Consider the following 18936-nt stretch of genomic DNA (forward strand, 5'->3'; position numbering starts at 1 on the left):
CCGGAAGAGTTTGGTATCATCTGCAAATTTGGGCACTTCGCTGCTTACCCCTGCTTCTAGATAATTTATGAATAAATTAAAATGCACTGGTCCCAGTACAGATCCCTGGGGGACCCCACTTCTTACTTCCCTCCATTGTGAAAACTCTCCATTTATACCTATCCTCTTTTTCCTGTTCTTCAACCAGTTAGCTATTCACACATGTACTTGTCCCCTTATCCCATGACTGCTAAGTTTCCTCGGGAGTCTTTGATGAGGAACTTTGTCAAAACTTTGGAGTTTGGGTGACAGGTACCCCTGGGTGCCAGCTACCATCCTACCAATTTTTGGGTGTCCGAACCGGTTCGAACCAGTTCGAATCTGAACCGAACCAGGGGGTGGTTCGAACAAAACCAAAACCGAACCACCCCCTCCTGGTTCAAACCCGGTTCAAATTCGAACCGAACCGGGCGAACCAGTTTTGTGCACATCCCTACTTTGGATCAATGTGTGGTTTGAATCTTGCCAGCTTACACATCCCTAGCTCTCCCTGCCATCCGTCTGGTCCATTTTTGGCCAATTAGGTTTCAGAGCAGGGGAGAACCCCACCAACTCCTTCCTAATCAAGTTTGCAGGTAGAGATGGAGCAAGTATGTGTGCATGTGTGGTGGATACCCTGCATTCTTTTAAACCTTTATTATTCTAAAGAAATTAATAAGCCTTTCTTTTTAAAAATTAGTTTTCTGTGGGTCTTGTGAAAGGCTGTCACCTGTCTCTCTAGCCAGCTACAAGGTGTGTTTTTTTAACATAGAGGTCAATGGAAAACTAGGAAAAAATGTAAGTTGGGAAGGGCTCTCTATGCGGGTTTGAAACCAAGCACAATCGTAGCACAGGATAGCAGGGCTCTGTTTATTAAATTTGAAGTGGACCAGTGAATCGGAGGTTTTAAATAACTTTTTTAGACTGGAAGGATGTTCACTTTTGTTTTGTTTTTATTTCCACATTGATCTTGTGCAAGTCTACCATCTGTTTGCTGACTGCAGCCTTGTGTGTGATCGATGGGGAAACCAAAAACCAAAAAAAGTCAAACACCTAAATTCAAACACCTTAAAAACTTATTTAAAAAAATATTAAAATCAATCAATTAACCAATTGGCTTCAAATATAATATACAGAGTCCCACTATCCTATGCTACAACTGTGCCTGGTTTCAGAGCTCCGTGGCCAGCCCTTCCTAACTTATATATTTTTTCTAATTTTCCATTTACCTCTGTGTTTAAAAAACCCCACTGTGGCTGCCTATAGAGACACAGGGCAGCCTTGCACAAGACCCATGGCTTTTAAAAATAGTCAGGCTTTTCACAAAGGTAGCATCTTAAAAATTAAAGGAAAATAAAAATAAATAGAATGAATGAATGGAAGTTGACTTCACGGCAAAAGAAAGAAGTCTGCCCAGAGTGCTATCACGTCAGCAGACACTCAGCAAAGCCACACCTCCATCTCCTCTTGATCCGCTTTGACTGTGGGGTCTCTCCACACATCAGAATCATACTCCACAGAATGATGGAGTATCCCAGGATTCCACTTTAGAATGTGCAACTATGTTTGGATGCAGATATTCCATGTTAAGCTCCATTCGTAAAGATAAAACCTGAATAATTCTGCTTGCTATATGAAGAGTACCTTGCTGTCTCAGTACTGAATTTGGGTTAAATCCCGCCCTCACATGAATGCAAAAGCACTGTAAAAGCCCCATGCAGAAAAGATCCTGGGCATTTTTCACACAGGGCTTTTAGCTCACATCTCCTCTGGAATGGAGGGTGTGCATTCACGTATCAACCAGATTTACCCCAAAGTCCCTTCAAGGTATCAGAGAGCACTTCACACATGATTCAAGTTTTTCATTGCCTTTTAAAGTGTAGCCCGATTTATATCAAGGGTTAAAAAAAATCCACCTTTTGCATCAGTTTTTGGGGGCAACTTCATACTCACAGTAAAGTCTTGCAGCAAACTCACGGTAAAGCCTGCTGTGTGAAGAATGCTTTGGAAATAAGATGAGACTTACTCATCTTCCATTGCTCCCCACTGAGATCTTTTTTAGATTACTGCAATGCGTTATACGTGGGTCTGCCTTTGAAAATGATTACGAAACCGCAGCTGGTACAACATAAGGCTGCAAGTTTACTAACTGGGACTAGACGTTTTGAGCATATTACGCCAGTGCTTCGTCAGCTGCACTGGCTTCCAGTCCATTTCTGGGCCTAATTCAAAGTGCTGGTATTAACCTTTAAAGTCCTAAATGGCTTGAGGCCGGGTTACCTGAGAGAGCGCCTTGCCCCATACCTGTATGTCACAACCCGGTCCTTAAGATCTTCTTTGGAGGCCCCCTTCCAGGTGCCCCTGCCAAATGAGGTGAGGCAGGTGGCTACTAAGGAAAAGGCCTTTTCAGAGGTTGCACCCCATTTATGGAATAGCCTCTCAACTGAGGCTTGCCTGGCTTCATTACTTTGTTCTTTATTTATGCCAGGTAAAGAATTTTTTTGTTCACTCAGGCCTTTTAAACTTTATTTTTAATTTGTGACATTTTTATGTGATTGTAATTGATTTAAAAAAATTTTTTAATTGTTTTTGTATCGTATTATCTTTGCCTCCTTTTTTTTGGTCTCTTATGATTTAATGTGTGTTTTTATCTCATGTTTTAATGTTGTGTTGTAAGCCGCCTAGAGGACAATTTGTTATGGGGTGGCTAACAAATAAAGTTTATTTTATTATTAATTATTGTTGTTGTTGTTCTCCTTAGTACTCATGCACTCTCTCTCGCTCTCTCTCTGGGACTCTCAACCTCTACATTCTTGTGGTTTGCATTTTTCCTGAAAGGGAGATATAAATCCAGATCTTTACAACTCTGAAACAATGAATACACAGCAAAGGTATTCTTTGCTTCCCACCATTATCACCAAGACATTTTTCACACCTGGTTTTTAGGTCACATCTCCTCCAGAATGGAGATGTGCATTCACATATTGGCCAAATTTACCCTGAAGTCCCGAGCTGTCAGGGAGCACTTCACACAGAATTTGGGTTTTTCATTGCACATTTGAGTGTAGCCTGATTTATATCTGGAGTAAAAAAAATCCACTTCTTGTGTTGGTTTTTTTGGGCAACTTCGAACTTGCAGTAAAGCCTCACATAAAACCTGTGGTAAAGCCTGCTGTCTGAGAAAGCTCCAGATGTAACATTAGTATGTGAAAGTGCCATTTCTGCAATATCTGGGATTTTGAAATACCTTCCAATCATTTACTAGCAAATTTGGATTTTGTTTAAATTAGAACAGTTTGTATTCCCCCAAGACAAAGATGCATTTAAGTAACTAGGATGATAAAGTCAGAAACCTTCTCTCACATATTCAGTTATTACGGACCAATATATCCACAAGAAAGACTGAAGCATTATGAAAAAAACTCAAACAAGAATATTTTGTCAAGGCTGAACAGTACAAAGCAATACTTGATAATGAATGTTGGTTAATTGCCACTGAGATGAAATAATATTAAATCTGAAGCTAGTAAGCTACAGATGGATGGACTGACCTTCAAATATGTACAATTATTTGTACATTCAAATAAGTTCAGGACAACCAGTTAAGCCAATAATTCTGTGTATGGAGCCAGTTAATTCAAGTGTAACCAATTAATTCAAGCACTCTGGGAACTACATTCACAAAGGCCATTTTCTGGTGGAAATTGGATTCTAGTAGTGAGTGTGTTATTGAACAGCTGTCCAGGATTGTGTTGGATTAGCTATTCCAAAGTCACCCTGACATCAGCTTGTGTAAATGCAATGGTGCACTGAAGGACTTGTTTAGATGTAGCTGCAGAAGTGTCATGTCTGAAGCCCTATTCAGAAGTTCAGCCAGAATATATGTAGGGAAGATGGGAGTTTGCTGGCTAGCCATGCCCCCAACTCTACCTACCTGCAACATGTGTCTGCCAAGAAAAGCATTGACCCCAGGGAAAGTTTCTCCGTGTGATTCTGAATGCCAGGTGGCCAGCATTCCAAATGATGGAGAGAGTCTATTCAGGTTCAGTGGTAAACTCTTCAGACAAATGATGAACCTGGAAAGAGTTGCTAGAAAGGTGCAATGGCACAGGAGGATGGTTAGCCAGGCCTCTTCCATTCCTCCCCTCCCCACATTCAGACTGATTATTCAGTAATCCAAAAACCTTTGGTTTAAGATGAGAGTTAAGATACTTTGCATTTTCACTCATGCTCTAAAAAGAATGAAAATTGCAAATGAAGGTGCCCATCTTAATTTCCACACCATATAAGCTGTAAAGATTTTGTACAGTCTGGTATATGATGATGGCTTTAGAAATGAGGCTTCATGTACCCACACTTTGCCTTGGTCTTTCAGATGGACATTAGGCTGGGGAGTGATGCATCCAGGCAGACATTTAACAGATACAGCTTCCCTAATCACTTCCTAGAAATGTCCATGTCACACAGGCCTGTTCTATGGCTACAACTGAGCTCTGAGGAGTTGATATGAGCTCTTCTGGCCATGGCTCCTCTTCTTCTTCTTTCTTTCTTTCTTTCTTTCTTTCTTTCTTTTTCTTTTAATAAAGTTGTGGCATGTTTTAATGATACTTATTAGTGTCTGTCTCTTTTCCTTCTGTCACAAGTGACATAGTCTCTGAGGATTGATGAAGTAGTTTTCTTCTCTTTAAGCCTCAGGCCTCCACTTAATGGTTAATGTTTGATAGAGTAATGACTTAATCAAAGTAGTCTCATTGAAATTAAAAGGACATTAGACATTCCTTAACATGTTCTTTTCATTTCAGAAGGATTACTTTAAGTAATGTTCCTTATTATGTCAGTCACTACGTCTTTCTTGCTGTATTCTCTACTAGGGATGTGCAGAATGTTTCAAGCCTGAAATGCTCTAACTTGAAATGGGCCGTTTCGAGTGTTTTGAGCTCGAAATAGAATGCCCTTCAAATGAAGGGCCTGTTTCAAGCTAGGAACAGAATGATCCCATTCAGAGTTGGAATGTTTTGAGTGTTCTGAGCGCCATTTTGGAGGCGTGTTTTCCCCTGGCTTACTGGTTTTGGCACTGGCTTCTGATTGACTTGCAATCTCCTTGCTTCTTGGTTGGCTGGTTACTCAAATCAAACTCACCTCGACAATGGTGCTTGGAACACTCAAAATGTTCCAAACTCGTTCCATCAGAACAACCATCCTGACCAGTTATTCCGATGGAACGTTCTGGGGATTTGCATTCTGTTCCAAGCACAGAATTGAATGCAAATCCTGTTCCATGCACATCCCTATTCTCTACATGCACATCCCTATTCTCTACAGGAGAGGCAGGATTATCGACATTTTTGTTTTAAATGTACTAGCAGATCTTATGCCCTGTGGGATCTTTTGGCTAAAGTCAGATTCTTTTAGAACAATCTGTGTGACAAGTGGCATGGTGGTGGGTTTATCTCACAGGATTTTTACATTCTTTTCCACTGTTATTTTAAAAGGGGCCTTTAAAATATTTTTCATTCCCCCAAAACAATTTTTCAAGGATTGTTTAACTGATCCCTCACTATATGGAAGCAAGTCCTACTGAGTTTAATGGAGTTTACTTCCTTCTAGGTGTGCACATAGAATTGAGGGTTCAATTATCAAAATGCTGCTGGAAAAGGCATATGTACTTCAGTCCAGCATCCTCTTTCTCACAGTGCTCAGCTACATGCTTCCAGAAAGCTCCAAAGAAGTGCAGCAAGGATATCCCAGAAACCATTCCTATCTAGTGCTAACAAACTGTTATTGTAGTGTAGGCTGCCCATTAACATGGAGGTTCTACATGAGAGCCAAACAGTCTGTGAATATGGAGGCTTCACTTCTTAATATGGCCAAGTGAAGCTTCTGTATTCACTGGCAGTTGGGTTCTGATGTAGAACCTCCTTGTTCAAGCGCAGTCTATACCAGAATGATGGTTTCTTGGTGCTGGGTAGGAATGGTGTTTAGGATTTCCTTGAGGTTCCTTCTTCCGAACTTCCTAGCATGGGGTCCTTGATCCCAATACTATACACTTTAACTCAGAAATAAGCTCAAGAGAAATGTGGGGTTCCCGCATCAGAAGGTTCCCTCCTTCCATGCTTTGCTGAAGGGCTGGGAGGAAGTTGGGGGGAAGAGAATGCACATTTTTGCCTAGCATCTCTGCTGGTCCTGATACATATATGTGTTTACTCAGAAGTAAGCTCCAACAGAATCAATGGAATTACTTTCTGGTAATTTATTCCAAGCTTTGCTCAGGGGCTTTGCTCCCTCACTTTGGTGGGAGTGAGAGCAAAGGGGGCAGGGAGAAAATAAATGCCAATGAGTAAAGAGAGGGGGAGGGATGGTTATTTAACTAAACAAGTGCCAGAGTGCTCATAGATTGTCCTTATCAGGCACCAATGTTCAGAACCAGGAAGTCACTTGCTTGACATTGCCAGGACTTGCCCCTCCCAACTTTGGCTTCAGAATTCTCAGTGGGCAGTCCCATTTATGCTCTTAGCTAAGTTTCCCTTCATTGTTCCTCCTGTTACTAGCTGAACCAGGCACAGAGCATCCTGCTTTCTCCCCCCTGCCTCCCGCTTTCCCGCTGCACCGCCCTCTCCATCACCTGCTTGACCGTTCTCCAGCGGCACCAGTGCCTTCCTTTGGGCTGGCAGGCAGGCCGAAGAGGGAGGCTATGCCACCCTCTCTGCCACCTGCTTAACCATTCTTCAGTGGCCCCAGTGCAGGCTATCCTTTTTCTTTGCCATCGCTTCCCCACCGGCCCACCGGCTGCTGTTTTCTTCCCAGCCCATTGTTTTCCCTGCCCCCCCTCCCCCGGCTGGGCGGCCATGTCTTTTTTCCCGCTGGCCAGCTGCCGCCTCCACCATTTCCCCCCTCCCACCCATGCCCATCACTATCCCTCACGAACTCTTGTAAGAGCTGCCACACATGGGATTAGCCACGGGTACATCTTAGAGAATTAAATAGATAGTTTATGGAGATTTTGAACAATAATTACTCAAAAATCACTAGATTGATGTTTTTCAAACCAGCAAAAGGCACCAGCCCAGTATGGACCTGGATTTGGGGGGAATGCTATTAAAAAATTAAAAATATACATTATCTGTGGTGAAAAAATGCCACCAACACTTTGATCCCTCTTTTAAGGAGTAGAGGTGTGCATGGAACTGCACCTCCGCGGTCCAGCACTGGGTAGGGGGGCTCTTTAAGGGTGGGGAAGGGTGTACTTAACCCTCCTGTTGCTTTCCCCCCACTGGTACGCCTGTTTTTTAAAAAACTTGGGGCAGCAGGGTACCTTCCTGCCTCCCCTTCCCCCATTCCTCAGCAAAAGGCTTCATAAAGCCTGACAGCGTGTGCGCACATCACACCTGTGCATCGCGTGCATGCATATGTCAGACATGTGAGCACACTATGTATGCATGCAGCATGCAGAAGTGACATGCACATGTGACTTGCACATGCGCATTCAGGCTTTATGAAGCCTTTTGCTGAGAAACGGAGGAAGGGGCGGCAAGGAGGTACCCTGCCACCCCAAATGCTTTAAAAAACAGGTGGAGGGAAAGCGGCAGGAGGGGTAAGTACACCCTCCTCTACCTTTAAAGGTCTACCCCCCAGCGCCGAACCGCCAAACCGGCCCTGTGTCCAGACCAGTCCGTGCTCATCCCTATTAAGGCATAAAAAACGTAAACTGCTGTATCTCAGCCATTCTGCAACAGATTTGCACCAGATTTGGAGGAGGAGTGTCTCTTGTCCCCTAGTTGATGTGCACACAATTTTTACAAGCAACAAAATGTTCAGAGTTTATAATGGCAAAATGCTGGAAACACTTCTCATTTTAACTATACTGGCACAATTGTGCCAGTACAATGAGGATAATGCCTGGATCAGGCTTGAGACAAAAGGGGATCACTCTGTGCCAGTGGTTTTCAAAGTGAGACCATTCACACAATTCCCCAGGGCAGATGGGGAGGGCGCGGGGGGAAGGCTGCTTTCTACTTACCTTTTCCCCAGATGACCAAGCAAGTTGGCTTTGGGGCACCTCCCATGCGCCCAATGGACAGCCCTGCTCTGTGCAGCTCCATGAAGCATGGAGCAGGGTGGAGGGATCTGGGGCCGGATTTTGTTGTTCCGGCCTCCAGGCATCCCTCAATGCAACACACGACACACATGTTGCATAAGAGATTCCCCCATCAGAAGGGTGCTCTATACATCCATTTCTGTGATTCCTCGGGATGCATGCATCCTGAGGAATCACATGATACCTAGTAGCTAGGTTAATGGTACAAAAGCACCCTTAACCTTGGATGAAAGCCGGGTTTGTTAAGGGGGTTAGGCAGGCAGGGAGCGGAGGGAATCTGTGAGGATCCTGCTGCTTCTCACAACCAGCCTAACCCTGCTTGGGGCAGCCCAGGCAGGGCTAGGCTGGTCATGAGAACAGCCTCAGTGTCTACTTCCAGGGACACCTTTCCACATTAACTAATCACTGCCTTCCTCTTTGTTTCTGGACACTATTCACAATGCTGTTTTTAACCTTTAAGGGCCTATATGGCTTTCAGCCCAGGTAACTGAAGGACTGCATGCTCTCACATAAGACTGCCTGTTTGTTTATATTGTCTTCAGAAGCCTTTCTCTGGGTACCACTGCTGTCTGAAGTAAGATGAATGGTGATCAGGGAAAGGGCTGTCTCAGTGGTCATGCCCTGACTTTGAGAATGATCTCTCTTGGGCAGCTTTAGGTGCCGCACCAAGATCTTTGTTATCTGCTCAAGCTTCTGATCCTCAGTCAAGATCTTATTTTAGTACTACTGAAGTTATTAAAATATATTTTTGTTGTATTAAAGATTTGCATTTTAAATCGTGCCTTTTAGTGCTGTTTGAGCACTGCTAATTGGATATTTTTTGTAAGTTGCCCTGAACATTTTAATAAGGCAAAACAGTCATTGTAGAAGTCAGTAAATTTTATTGTCATGTGAACCCAGGGGACTGCAAATAATTGTGTGGGGTTTATGAAGGACAAGGCCCACTGGATCTCAATATCAACTTATGCATAATACAGCTCCTATCATCCCCAGCCACAATAAATTGTAGCTGGGGCTGATGGGAGTTGTAGTTCAGTAACATCTGGAGTCTCCCAGTTTGGGAACCACTGGAGAACTGGTCTTTTGGTAGCAAGCATGCCAGGTTCTCTCCCTGGCATCTCCAAGACAGAGCTGAGAGAGATTCCTGCCTGCAACCTTGGAAAAGCCACTGCCAGTCTGTGTAGACAATACTGAGCTAGATGAACCTATGATCTGACTCAGTATATGGCAGCTTCCTATGTTCCTATGTAATATTGTCCTTCATCAATAATGATGGGCAAGCAGTCAGGAAATGTGGGTCCCCTAGAACATAGGGTGTAAGCAACTATCCTATGTTGTTTGTTTCATTATTAATCTCACTGAGGAGTTCTCTAAGAGTGACTTTCAAAGGAAAACCAGGAATATTTCACTCTCGCTTTCTACCTCATCCTTACATAAGAACAGCCCTGCTGGATCAGGCCCAAGGCCCATCTAGTCCTGCATCCTGTTTCTCACAGTGGCCCACCAGATGCTGCTGGAAGCCACAAGCAGGAGTTGAGGGCATGCCCTCTCTCTTGCCATTTCTCCCCTGCAACTCCCTCTGCATCCTTCAGAGTTAGTTTTAAGAGAATCCACCCACACACCCTGAAATAGTTTAAAACTCTACCAGATAACATGATTTGCAGCCCCATGGGAAGATAATATATCAATTTAATTAATTTAATTTAATTTAATTTTTTAACATTTATATCCCGCTCTTCCTCCAAGGAGCCTGAAGCGGTGTACATGGTTATGTTTCTCCTCACAACAACCCTGTGTGGTAGTTTAGGCTAAGAGATACATGACTGGCCCAGAGTCACCCTGTTAGTTTCACGGCTAAATAGGGATTAGAATGCAGGTCTCCCCAGTCCTAGTCCAACACTCTAACCACTGCACCACACTGGCTTGTGTGGTGCACTGAGTGCATATTAGACAGACACTAATGTATTGAATGCATCAACATACTCCAGTAGAGCTCCAACAGAAGAGTCTCACAATTTCTGTATGTCTGGTAGATTTGTTATTTTGTTCCATCTGAGAGAACAATACCATCAATAAAAATGGTACTTATAGCAAAGGCACATCACCCAGGTCATGTACAAGAACTGTCTGGGGAAAGAGTCACTGCAGTTGTATAAATGTGTGGTTACTGCTTGAGTGATTATAACACTAAAGGTACAGTGTTAGATCAAGCCAAAGAAAGCACCAGTAAAGTACACTGGTGATTCTTGTTTTTAGTACAGCTTGTAATGAAAATAATCAATGCAGGGAAGACTGATTATCAGGAACTGGGCCTAGCCAGATTACAGACTTTACTTCGCAATCAAGAAAAAAGAGCCATTGTACATATTGCACAGATTTAAATGATAACATTCTGGACTGTGCTATTTCAAGGGTAAGGGTGTGTGTGTCATTTTTCAATAGTTTCCCAGGTAAAGGGCTCTCACGTGTAATAAATGAATGTATCGGGGAAGGAACTATGTTAAACCTTACTTCCTGAGGTGCTAGTTTTCAATACACAGGGACTTTTAATGTAAGGAAAGCATTCAAAACTGCAAATCCTCATTTGCAGTCTGAAGTGGTGCAGCACAGTAACTGCCAATTCACTCATCCTCCTCATTTTGTTTAATCTGTAGAATAGCTTGTTACTAGAAAGCCTGTCTTCAATTTTGGGATTCCACATTCAACAAGTGCTAAACTGTTGTAGAAACACAGGCCTCATGGAAAGCCTCAACTTAGGTCCAAGAAAGTCTGCAACAAAGAGTCCCCAAATTCAGACATAACAGGAAACTAGAGGTCCCTTCCCCTCCTGCTTCCTAACCCACACGTAAGAATTTGGGGAAATGGAGTTTGTGACGGGGAAGCTACCCGCCGGCTCCTTCCCCAAACTCCAATCTGAACCTTCGGTTCAGAGTTGGGTTTGGCTCCTGCCAACTCAATTTCTGTGGCTCCAGCGTTACATCTGAATGCTGGCACTGCTGTTTCAGCCCCATGGAACCAGAGTTCAGGGAGGAAGCTCCTCCCTCACTCTGGCCCAACTGGCTGTTTCGGCTGTCCTTTTGCCAAGAAAGAAGCCTGCACAGCTAGCTCCCCTACCTCTGAGCAGTCTCGCTGTCTGCAGAGAGGGAGCTCTCCCCAACATCCAAACACAGACAAGCAAAGCCCACATACCAAGTTCCTGCATCCTTAGTGAAGCTAAATTTCCATTTGTAGTCTATGGGGTCTCTGGAAAAAAGGAACATCTTGATGACTGACCAACTGCACCTTACAGTGCCATCAGAGCAAGCTGCCAGAAAATTCCTTTTTAGCCATAAATTCTCTTCAGTAAACCTATTTTCCCCACCTTTGCAGCTCGTCACTCTGTCCAGGAAGTACCCGAACAGCAAACATATAAATAGTTATTGCTTGTAGACCGATGTGTTTGGCTCCATACATGGGCTTATGGATGTAAGGTCTGTCCTTTACTGCCCTGAAGCTCTGCCAAGTCAAGTACCTGTGCTTACACTCAGCCCTTTGCTCCTCTAAGGCTCATGAGAGGCCAGAAGCTGCATCCTCTTCCCAAATAATATTACTAAAACACAAGCTGAGTATGGTAACAAGTGTTCAATTTGGCGCCCCAGACAAATTCCAATAAACCCGCATCATCACCCTAAGTTGTAACACGTGTATTATCATGGCATTTTAAAAAATGCTGGAACTTATTTTTTCATACCATGGCCTACTTCCAGAAACCCCATCTTCTGTGCGGATCCTTTCCCACACTACATTGCTCATGTGAGTAGACCACCACTCATAGACGTAACTATAGGGGGGCAGGGGGGCACGTGCCCCGGGCACCACTTGGCAGGGGGCACCAAAAAGTGCCCCCGCCGATTTGCCGAAAAATTTATTTTTTATTTTTATTTATTTATTTATTTATTGCAGAGCAGTCCCCCTCCCCTGGTCCCGGCGCCCCCCCCCATTGGCATTGCTCATCCAGCACTGGGCGCCACGGCGTCTTCGTAGTCCAAGTCTCTGACTCTCACTCCCCGGCACGCCCTGCCGCCCCGCCACCAGTCGCGCATGCGTTGAGAGGAGGACACGCACCAGAGCAAACTTCCTGAACAACTCCCTCTTCTGAACAACTTCCTGAATGCCTGAACCAGTTCCCCTTTTTGCTCATTCAAGTCCTTCCTCCCCTATAATCTAACCACGTTTTAACTGAAAAGGTTCAGGGAGGGGGAGATGGGGGGATGTGGAGCCTTGGGTTCCACATCCCCCCATCTCTCCCTTCCTGGACTTTTTCACTATGTAATGCAAGCTAATTGAATTATATGTCATCATCAAAATGGATTAGCTGTTTCAGCCCATCAGGAAAGTCTAAACCTCCACCGATTTAATTAACCAGACTGAAAATCAGATGAACAGAGAATGTTTTAATGAAAGGTGGTATATAAATTTAACAATAAGTAAAACTATCATTAGGAGCAATTAGCGATTACTTAAACATTGGTGCTGCCAAGCAATTTGTAAATAAAACTTGAAGCCCTTTGAAAATAAGCTGGAATTAATTGTAGGTTGGGCAGGGGGTGAAAGTATATACTTCTAAACATTTATTGTTAAATTTATATACCACCTTTCATTAAAAACAACCCCAAAGTGGTTTGATTTTAGTCATGTATTTTAATTTTAATTGCTCTTTTTGACAATGTGATGAAGATTAGTTAAATCTGAGTGGTCTTAGGCAACCAATGTTGCATCTGAAATGCCATTTCATTTTTTATTGTCATAAATACTCTCCAACCAATTTAAATAGCAAAGGTGTATATTATCGCTTTATTCAATTGCAGGGAATCTCAAAAAAGCAGGATTTGCAACTAAGGCAGTGCATATCTTCTCTAAAATGGCCCTTTTATAGTTTTTCTAACTTTGAAATCGTAACATAAAACAAAGCATAAATGCATAAATGCTTCCCCCCTCCATTTGAAACCTTTTCTGGTGTAAATAGCGCGCGGTTTTGGAAAAGGGGAGTCTTTCTTTAACAGCGGGAGAATAAGGAGTCTTTAGCATTATCACCCTAGTCCCTCGAATTACTTTGGAGTCCTTGGTTTTCGTTTTGTTAAAATAAAGTCACTCACAAGGGAAAGTCAGGAACAGAACCAGGGCGTGAGGGAGGGGCATCATAATCATAATAATCATCATTGCATCATAATTCTGATGTTTGAGATACAAGCCAACTTCACAGGGTTGTTGTGAGGAAAAACCTAAGTATGTAGTGCATTTTGAAATTTTTGGTAATTTTTGTAATTTTTTAAATTTTTAAAATAAATGTTTTCTGAAATGTGTGTCTGTCAGATATATGTTGGGGGGGCGGCGGGGGGACGTGGCGGGGGGGCGCAATTTCAGTGCTTGCCCCGGGCGCCGTTTTCCCTAGTTACGCCTCTGCCACCACTTGCAGAAACGGTAATAATTTATGAGAATAGGTCAGTAGATATAACAACAAAATAGGATCTGAATCAAAATCCTTGAGGGGCAGTGTCAGTATTTGAATTCCAGGAAGTGTGTCTGAATTTGAGTGTGTGTCAGGGGGAAATATATGTAGAAATATGAAGAATTGTATGTTAGGGGAAATCCAGCAAAGTTCATGAAGCAAGTTCTTGATCCAGACTGGGTGCATGAAATGGAGGTACAGGTTGTTGGGTTTTGTTTCGTTTTTTGGTTTTTTAAAAATACTTTACCTCTGCATCATTTTCGCACTGCAAGGCTCCTCCAAAGTGTCTATGGACTCCCAGTTTGCTGCAATGGCAACTTTGGGGTCCATAGCAGCTTTGAGGGAGATTTTCTGTGGATATTCTGTGGACATGAGAGCAGAGGTAAAGTATTAAACACTCCCTTGTCTTCACATTATGGTCCCAATCTGCATCATACTTGCATATGAATATAAGACAGTAAAAATAAGCCACTATCAAGATTATACATTTAACATCAAAACTAGTTTGACTAGGTTGAAAACCCATCCCTTCCAGATCTGCTGGAAATATTATTAGTGGAAGGAAGTGTGATAGAAATTATATTAGTGGAAGAAAGTCCTTGAAGTTTCTTGCTAAAGAGGCACTTTTTGCTGCTGGGTGTTTCAACTAATTGTTTAGGTGAGAGGATACCCGCACACCTGATGCTACAGTTCCATGTGGACTGATGCTACAGTTCCATGTGGACTGATGCTACAGTTCCATGTGGACTATCCGGACTTCTGACCATATCATATGTGTGTACTTAAGATTGGGGACTGGGGATAAAGTGGGACTTTTGTTGGTAAACTGATCACCCCACCACTCAACTGAGTCCCTAACTGAGCTAACAGACTTGGTCTAGGGCAGGGCTGCACAACTTTGGCCCTCCTGCAGACATTGAACTACAATTACCATAATTCCTAGCTACTGACCACTGTGGCAGAGGATTATGGGAGTTGTAGTCCAAAAATAGCTGGGGGGGGGGCTGGTCTAGGGCTTGGCGTTGGAGTCTCCCAGGCGTATGGTGATAGGGTGCTTCAATTTTCACTTTGAGACCAGTTTGACCAGGGCAGGTCAGGAGTTTATAGTGACCATGAAAACTATGGGCTATCCCAAGCAGTCTCAGGAACTATGCATGTTGCTGGTCACACACTTGATCTGGCCTTTTAGTCTAATCAGGGTGGTGTTCCACGGGTGGGGACTCCTATGATTTCCCCATTGTTATGGACAGACCACCATCTGGTTAAGAATGGAATCACAATCATGTCCCACATCCTCAGAGGTGTGGGGCCTATTAGGATGGTCTGCCTGATAAGGTTATTGGCTCCAATAGGATTCCGAGAAGCCTAAGAAAGGTTTAATGTTGGTTCTGCCAGTGATTCCGTTGATGCCCTGGTGGAGAACTGGAACAGCATACTCACCAGGGCAGTAGGCATGATTGCTCCTAAGTGTCCTCTCCAACCTGCTTAAAAACTGGTATATGGAAGAACTACAGGAGCTGAAGCAGCAAGCTAGATGACTTGAGTGCAAGTGGAGAAAAACTCTACACAAATCTGACAGATTATAGCATAGAGCACATTTGAGGACCTATGCTCAGGCAATACATGCAGCAAAGAAGCAAATCTTTTCTGCTCATATCGTATCCGCAAGCTCACACCCAAAAGAGATGTTCAGGGTTCTGAGAGGACTAGAATATGCCCCTCCTCCCTTGAATCAGAATTTGGAAACATCAATTACCCGCTGTGACATTTTAATGAGTTTTTTGTGGATAAAATCTCTCATATTCTCTCATCTCTCTCTCTCATATGAGATATCTCTCATATCCCCTGGTGGTGCAGTGGTAAAACTGCCGCCCTGTAACCAGAAGGTTACAAGTTCGATCCTGACCAGGGGCTCAAGGTTGACTCAGCCTTCCATCCTTCCGAGGTCGGTAAAATGAGTACCCAGAATGTTGGGGGCAATATGCTAAATCATTGTAAACCGCTTAGAGAGCTCCGGCTATAAAGCGGTATATAAATGTAAGTGCTATTGCTATTGCTATTGCTATGTTTGGGTCAACAGGTTCAGATCCCACAATTACTGCAGAGTCTAATGCGGAAGTGTCCAGCAACTCTTCTTATGCCAGATCAGTATCAGTTTGTGACTACTGATGATAAGCTACTTGGAGTGGTGCGGCCTACCACCTGTTCTGTTGGGTTGTTGTAGAAGGCCTGATAGAGATTATAAATACTTCTCTGAGGGAGGACAGGATGCTTTTCTGTGTTAAGGAGCCAGTTTTTAGACCTCTTCTGAAGAAGCCTGCATTGGATCCCTCAGAGTTAAGCAACTATAGGCTTGTCTATCTCCAACCTTTCATAGCTGGGCATGGTAACTGAGAAGGTGGTGGCCTCCCAGCTCCTGACAGTCTTGGAAGAAACTGATTATGTAAACCCATTTCAAACTGGTTTTGGGGTAGGCTATGAAGTGGAAACTGTCTTGGTTGGCCTGATGGATGATCTCCAATGGGGAATTGACAGAGGGAGTGTGATATTCTTGGTCCTTTTGGATCTCTCAGCAGTTTTCAATACTATTGACCATAGTATCCTTCTGGACCATCTGGACTTCCAACTGGGTTGGGAGTGAGAGACACCTCTTTGCAGTGGTTCCGCTCCCACTTCTTGGGCAGATTCCAGATGTTGTCCCTTGCAGACTGTTCTTTGAAATGTTAACATTTATATGGTTCACCCCAGGGTGCCATGTGTAGATTTGGTGCAGGGTGTTATCACTATGTTGATGGCAACAAAATCTATTTCTCTCTGTCAGCATCATCAGGAGAAGGCATAACCTCCCCAAATGCCTACCTGGAGGCAGTAATGGGCTGGATGAGGATAATATGATATAATATTTATATTTATTTCTCTAAGACATACCCGTGGCTAATCCCAGCTCTTGTGAGAGTTTGCAAGCAGCTGCTCAGATAATGATGGGGACGGGGGAGAAAACAGCGATGGCGGCTGGCAACGGGCCGGAGGCGGCGGCAGGAGGCAGCGGCGGGTCGACCGGTGGGAGAAGAAGGCGGTGGGGGGAGGAGAGAAGGTGGTGGCAGGGAGAGAAGGCAGTGATGGGGGCCCAGAGAAATCATGGAGCGCTGGAGGTGCCCGAGGAGGAGGTGGGCCGAGTGACGAAGCAGGGCAGAGCAGGGTGGCTGCCTCATTAAATGCAGCCCCACAAAAAGGAACACACTCTGCTCCTTCCTTGAGGTAAGGCTGCTCCCAACAGTGGCCGCAGCAGCTCCCTTTGTTCAAGGGAGGCTCCGAGAGCAACCCCCTCCCCAATGCCACTCGCCTCTTGCTGCTGAGTTCCGGAGGCGAAGCAGCCTCGCGAAAGGGCACCTCGCTGGCTGGCACAGGAGGGGAAGCACGGCAAAGAGGATTGGCACGGGGGTGGTGGTGGTGGAGATGGAAGACTTCCACCTCCAGCTCTCTCCAGAAGAAGCAGAAGCACCAGGACCCAACTGGAGAAGTCCGTGCATGCTGGAGCTGTTCTCTAGGTGCTGAAGTGGGCTCCCCATTCCTGATGTTGGGGGTGCAGTGGAAAGGTATGGGGGTGGCTGAAGGCGGGTGGGGGGGAAGAAGAAGTATGCACTGGAGGATATGGGGAGAAGAGACTCCAGGAGGAGAGAGAAACAGAGAAAGAAAGAGGGGGGAGGGTAAAAGAGGAAGAAAGGGGAAGAGAAAGAAAGAAAGAGGGGAAGAGAGAAAGGAAGAAGGAAGATAAAGGAAGAGGGGAAGAGAGAGAGAGAGAAAAGGGAGGGGAAGAAAAAGAAAGGAAGGGGAAGGGAAAGAGAGAGAGAGAAAGGGAAGGGGGAGGGAGGGGAGGGGGAGAGACAGAAAGAAAGAAAGAAAGAAAGAAAGAAAGAAAGAAAGAAAGAAAGAAAGAAAGAAAGAAAGAAAGAAAGAAAGCCTTCAGACTGTGTGAAAGTTTGAGGACAGGGAGCAATGTTGGGTCATGTCAGGTGTTAACTGAAAGGACAGTCTTCATCACCCCACAGGTTGTTTGAGGACATCTCCTTCCTCCATTTTAAAGTCATGGTCAACTTAGTAAGATCATTTGACTCACTAACTATTGTATCAGGCAATCAAGAGGTCAAAAACTGAGTGTATAAAGAAATTTATGACACTGAGCAGGGACTGTGGCGGTGGGCAAGGAGATCAATAAAGTACTAGCACGCAGTATAGTACAGTACAGTATAGTATGCTATGATATACATAACAAACTGAGACTGAATCCAAATAAAACAGAGGTACTTATTGTGTGGGGTCAGAACTCAGGAGCCATTTTTTATCTACCAGTTCTAGATGGGATCACACTTCCCTAGATGGCACAGATGTGCAGTCTGGGAGTGCTTATGGACCCAAACCTCTTCCTGGCATCTCAGGTTGAGGCAATGGCCAGAAGTGCTTTCTATCAGCTTCGGCTGATAAGCCAGCTACGTCTGTTTCTTGAGATAAATGACCTCAGAACAGTGGTTTGTATGCTGGTAACCTCCATTACTGCAATGCACTTTAAGTGGGTCTGCCTTTGTACATAGTCTGGAAACTGCAGTTGGTACAGAATGCAGCAGCCAGGTTGGTCTCCAGGTTATCTCATACAGACCATATTAAAGTAAAGTAAAGTGTGCCATAGAGTCGATTTCGACTCCTCCTGCCCACAGAGCCCTGTGGTTTTCTTTGGAAGACTACAGGAGGGGTTTACCATTGCCATCTCCCACACAGTATGAAGTGATGCCTTTCAGCATCTTCCTATATCACTTCTGCCTGATATATATGTGCCAGCAGGGATTTGAACTGGCAACCTCTTTCTTGATACCCAAGCATTTCCCCGCTGAGCCATTAGGTGGCTATAAAGACCATATTACTCCTATATTTTTAAAAAACGACACTGACTACCAATCAGTTTCTGTGCAAAATACAAGGTGTTGGTTATAACCTATAAAGCCCTAAGCAGTCTTTTTCAATATGAGTCACATCACCCATGGAGATCATCCAGAGAGGTTTGTCTGCAGTTGCCACCAGCTTGTCTGGTGGCGCAGTGGTAAAACTGCCGCCCTGTAACCAGAAGGTTACAAGTTCGATCCTGACCAGGGGCTCAAGGTTGACTCAGCCTTCCATCCTTCCGAGGTCGGTAAAATGAGTACCCAGAATGTTGGGGGCAATATGCTAAATCATTGTAAACCGCTTAGAGAGCTCTGGCTATAGAGCGGTATATAAATGTAAGTGCTATTGCTATTGCTATTGCTACACAGGGACAGGCCTTCTCTCTTGCCACCCTGAGACT

The 18936-nt window shown here is 44.2% G+C and overlaps 1 protein-coding gene across 2 annotated transcripts in view; it reads right to left on the minus strand.

Annotated features, from left to right (window-relative positions):
- Nucleotides 1-18936, minus strand: part of CNTNAP2 (contactin associated protein 2) — a 1803519-nt gene that overhangs the window by 1058652 nt on the left and 725931 nt on the right. The window contains exon 1 of one of the 2 annotated variants that reach the window (XM_053266197.1): nt 3953-3976. The exons of the other annotated variant lie outside the window; for it this stretch is intronic. Within the exon in view, the coding sequence (XP_053122172.1) occupies nt 3953-3961 (9 nt within the window). The 5' untranslated portion in view covers nt 3962-3976. Of the gene's footprint in view, nt 1-3952; nt 3977-18936 lie in introns of those variants that run through there. 2 annotated transcript variants of the gene reach the window in all.

This window comes from Hemicordylus capensis, chromosome 6 (assembly GCF_027244095.1).
Source record: "Hemicordylus capensis ecotype Gifberg chromosome 6, rHemCap1.1.pri, whole genome shotgun sequence".
Lineage (NCBI taxonomy): Eukaryota > Metazoa > Chordata > Lepidosauria > Squamata > Cordylidae > Hemicordylus > Hemicordylus capensis.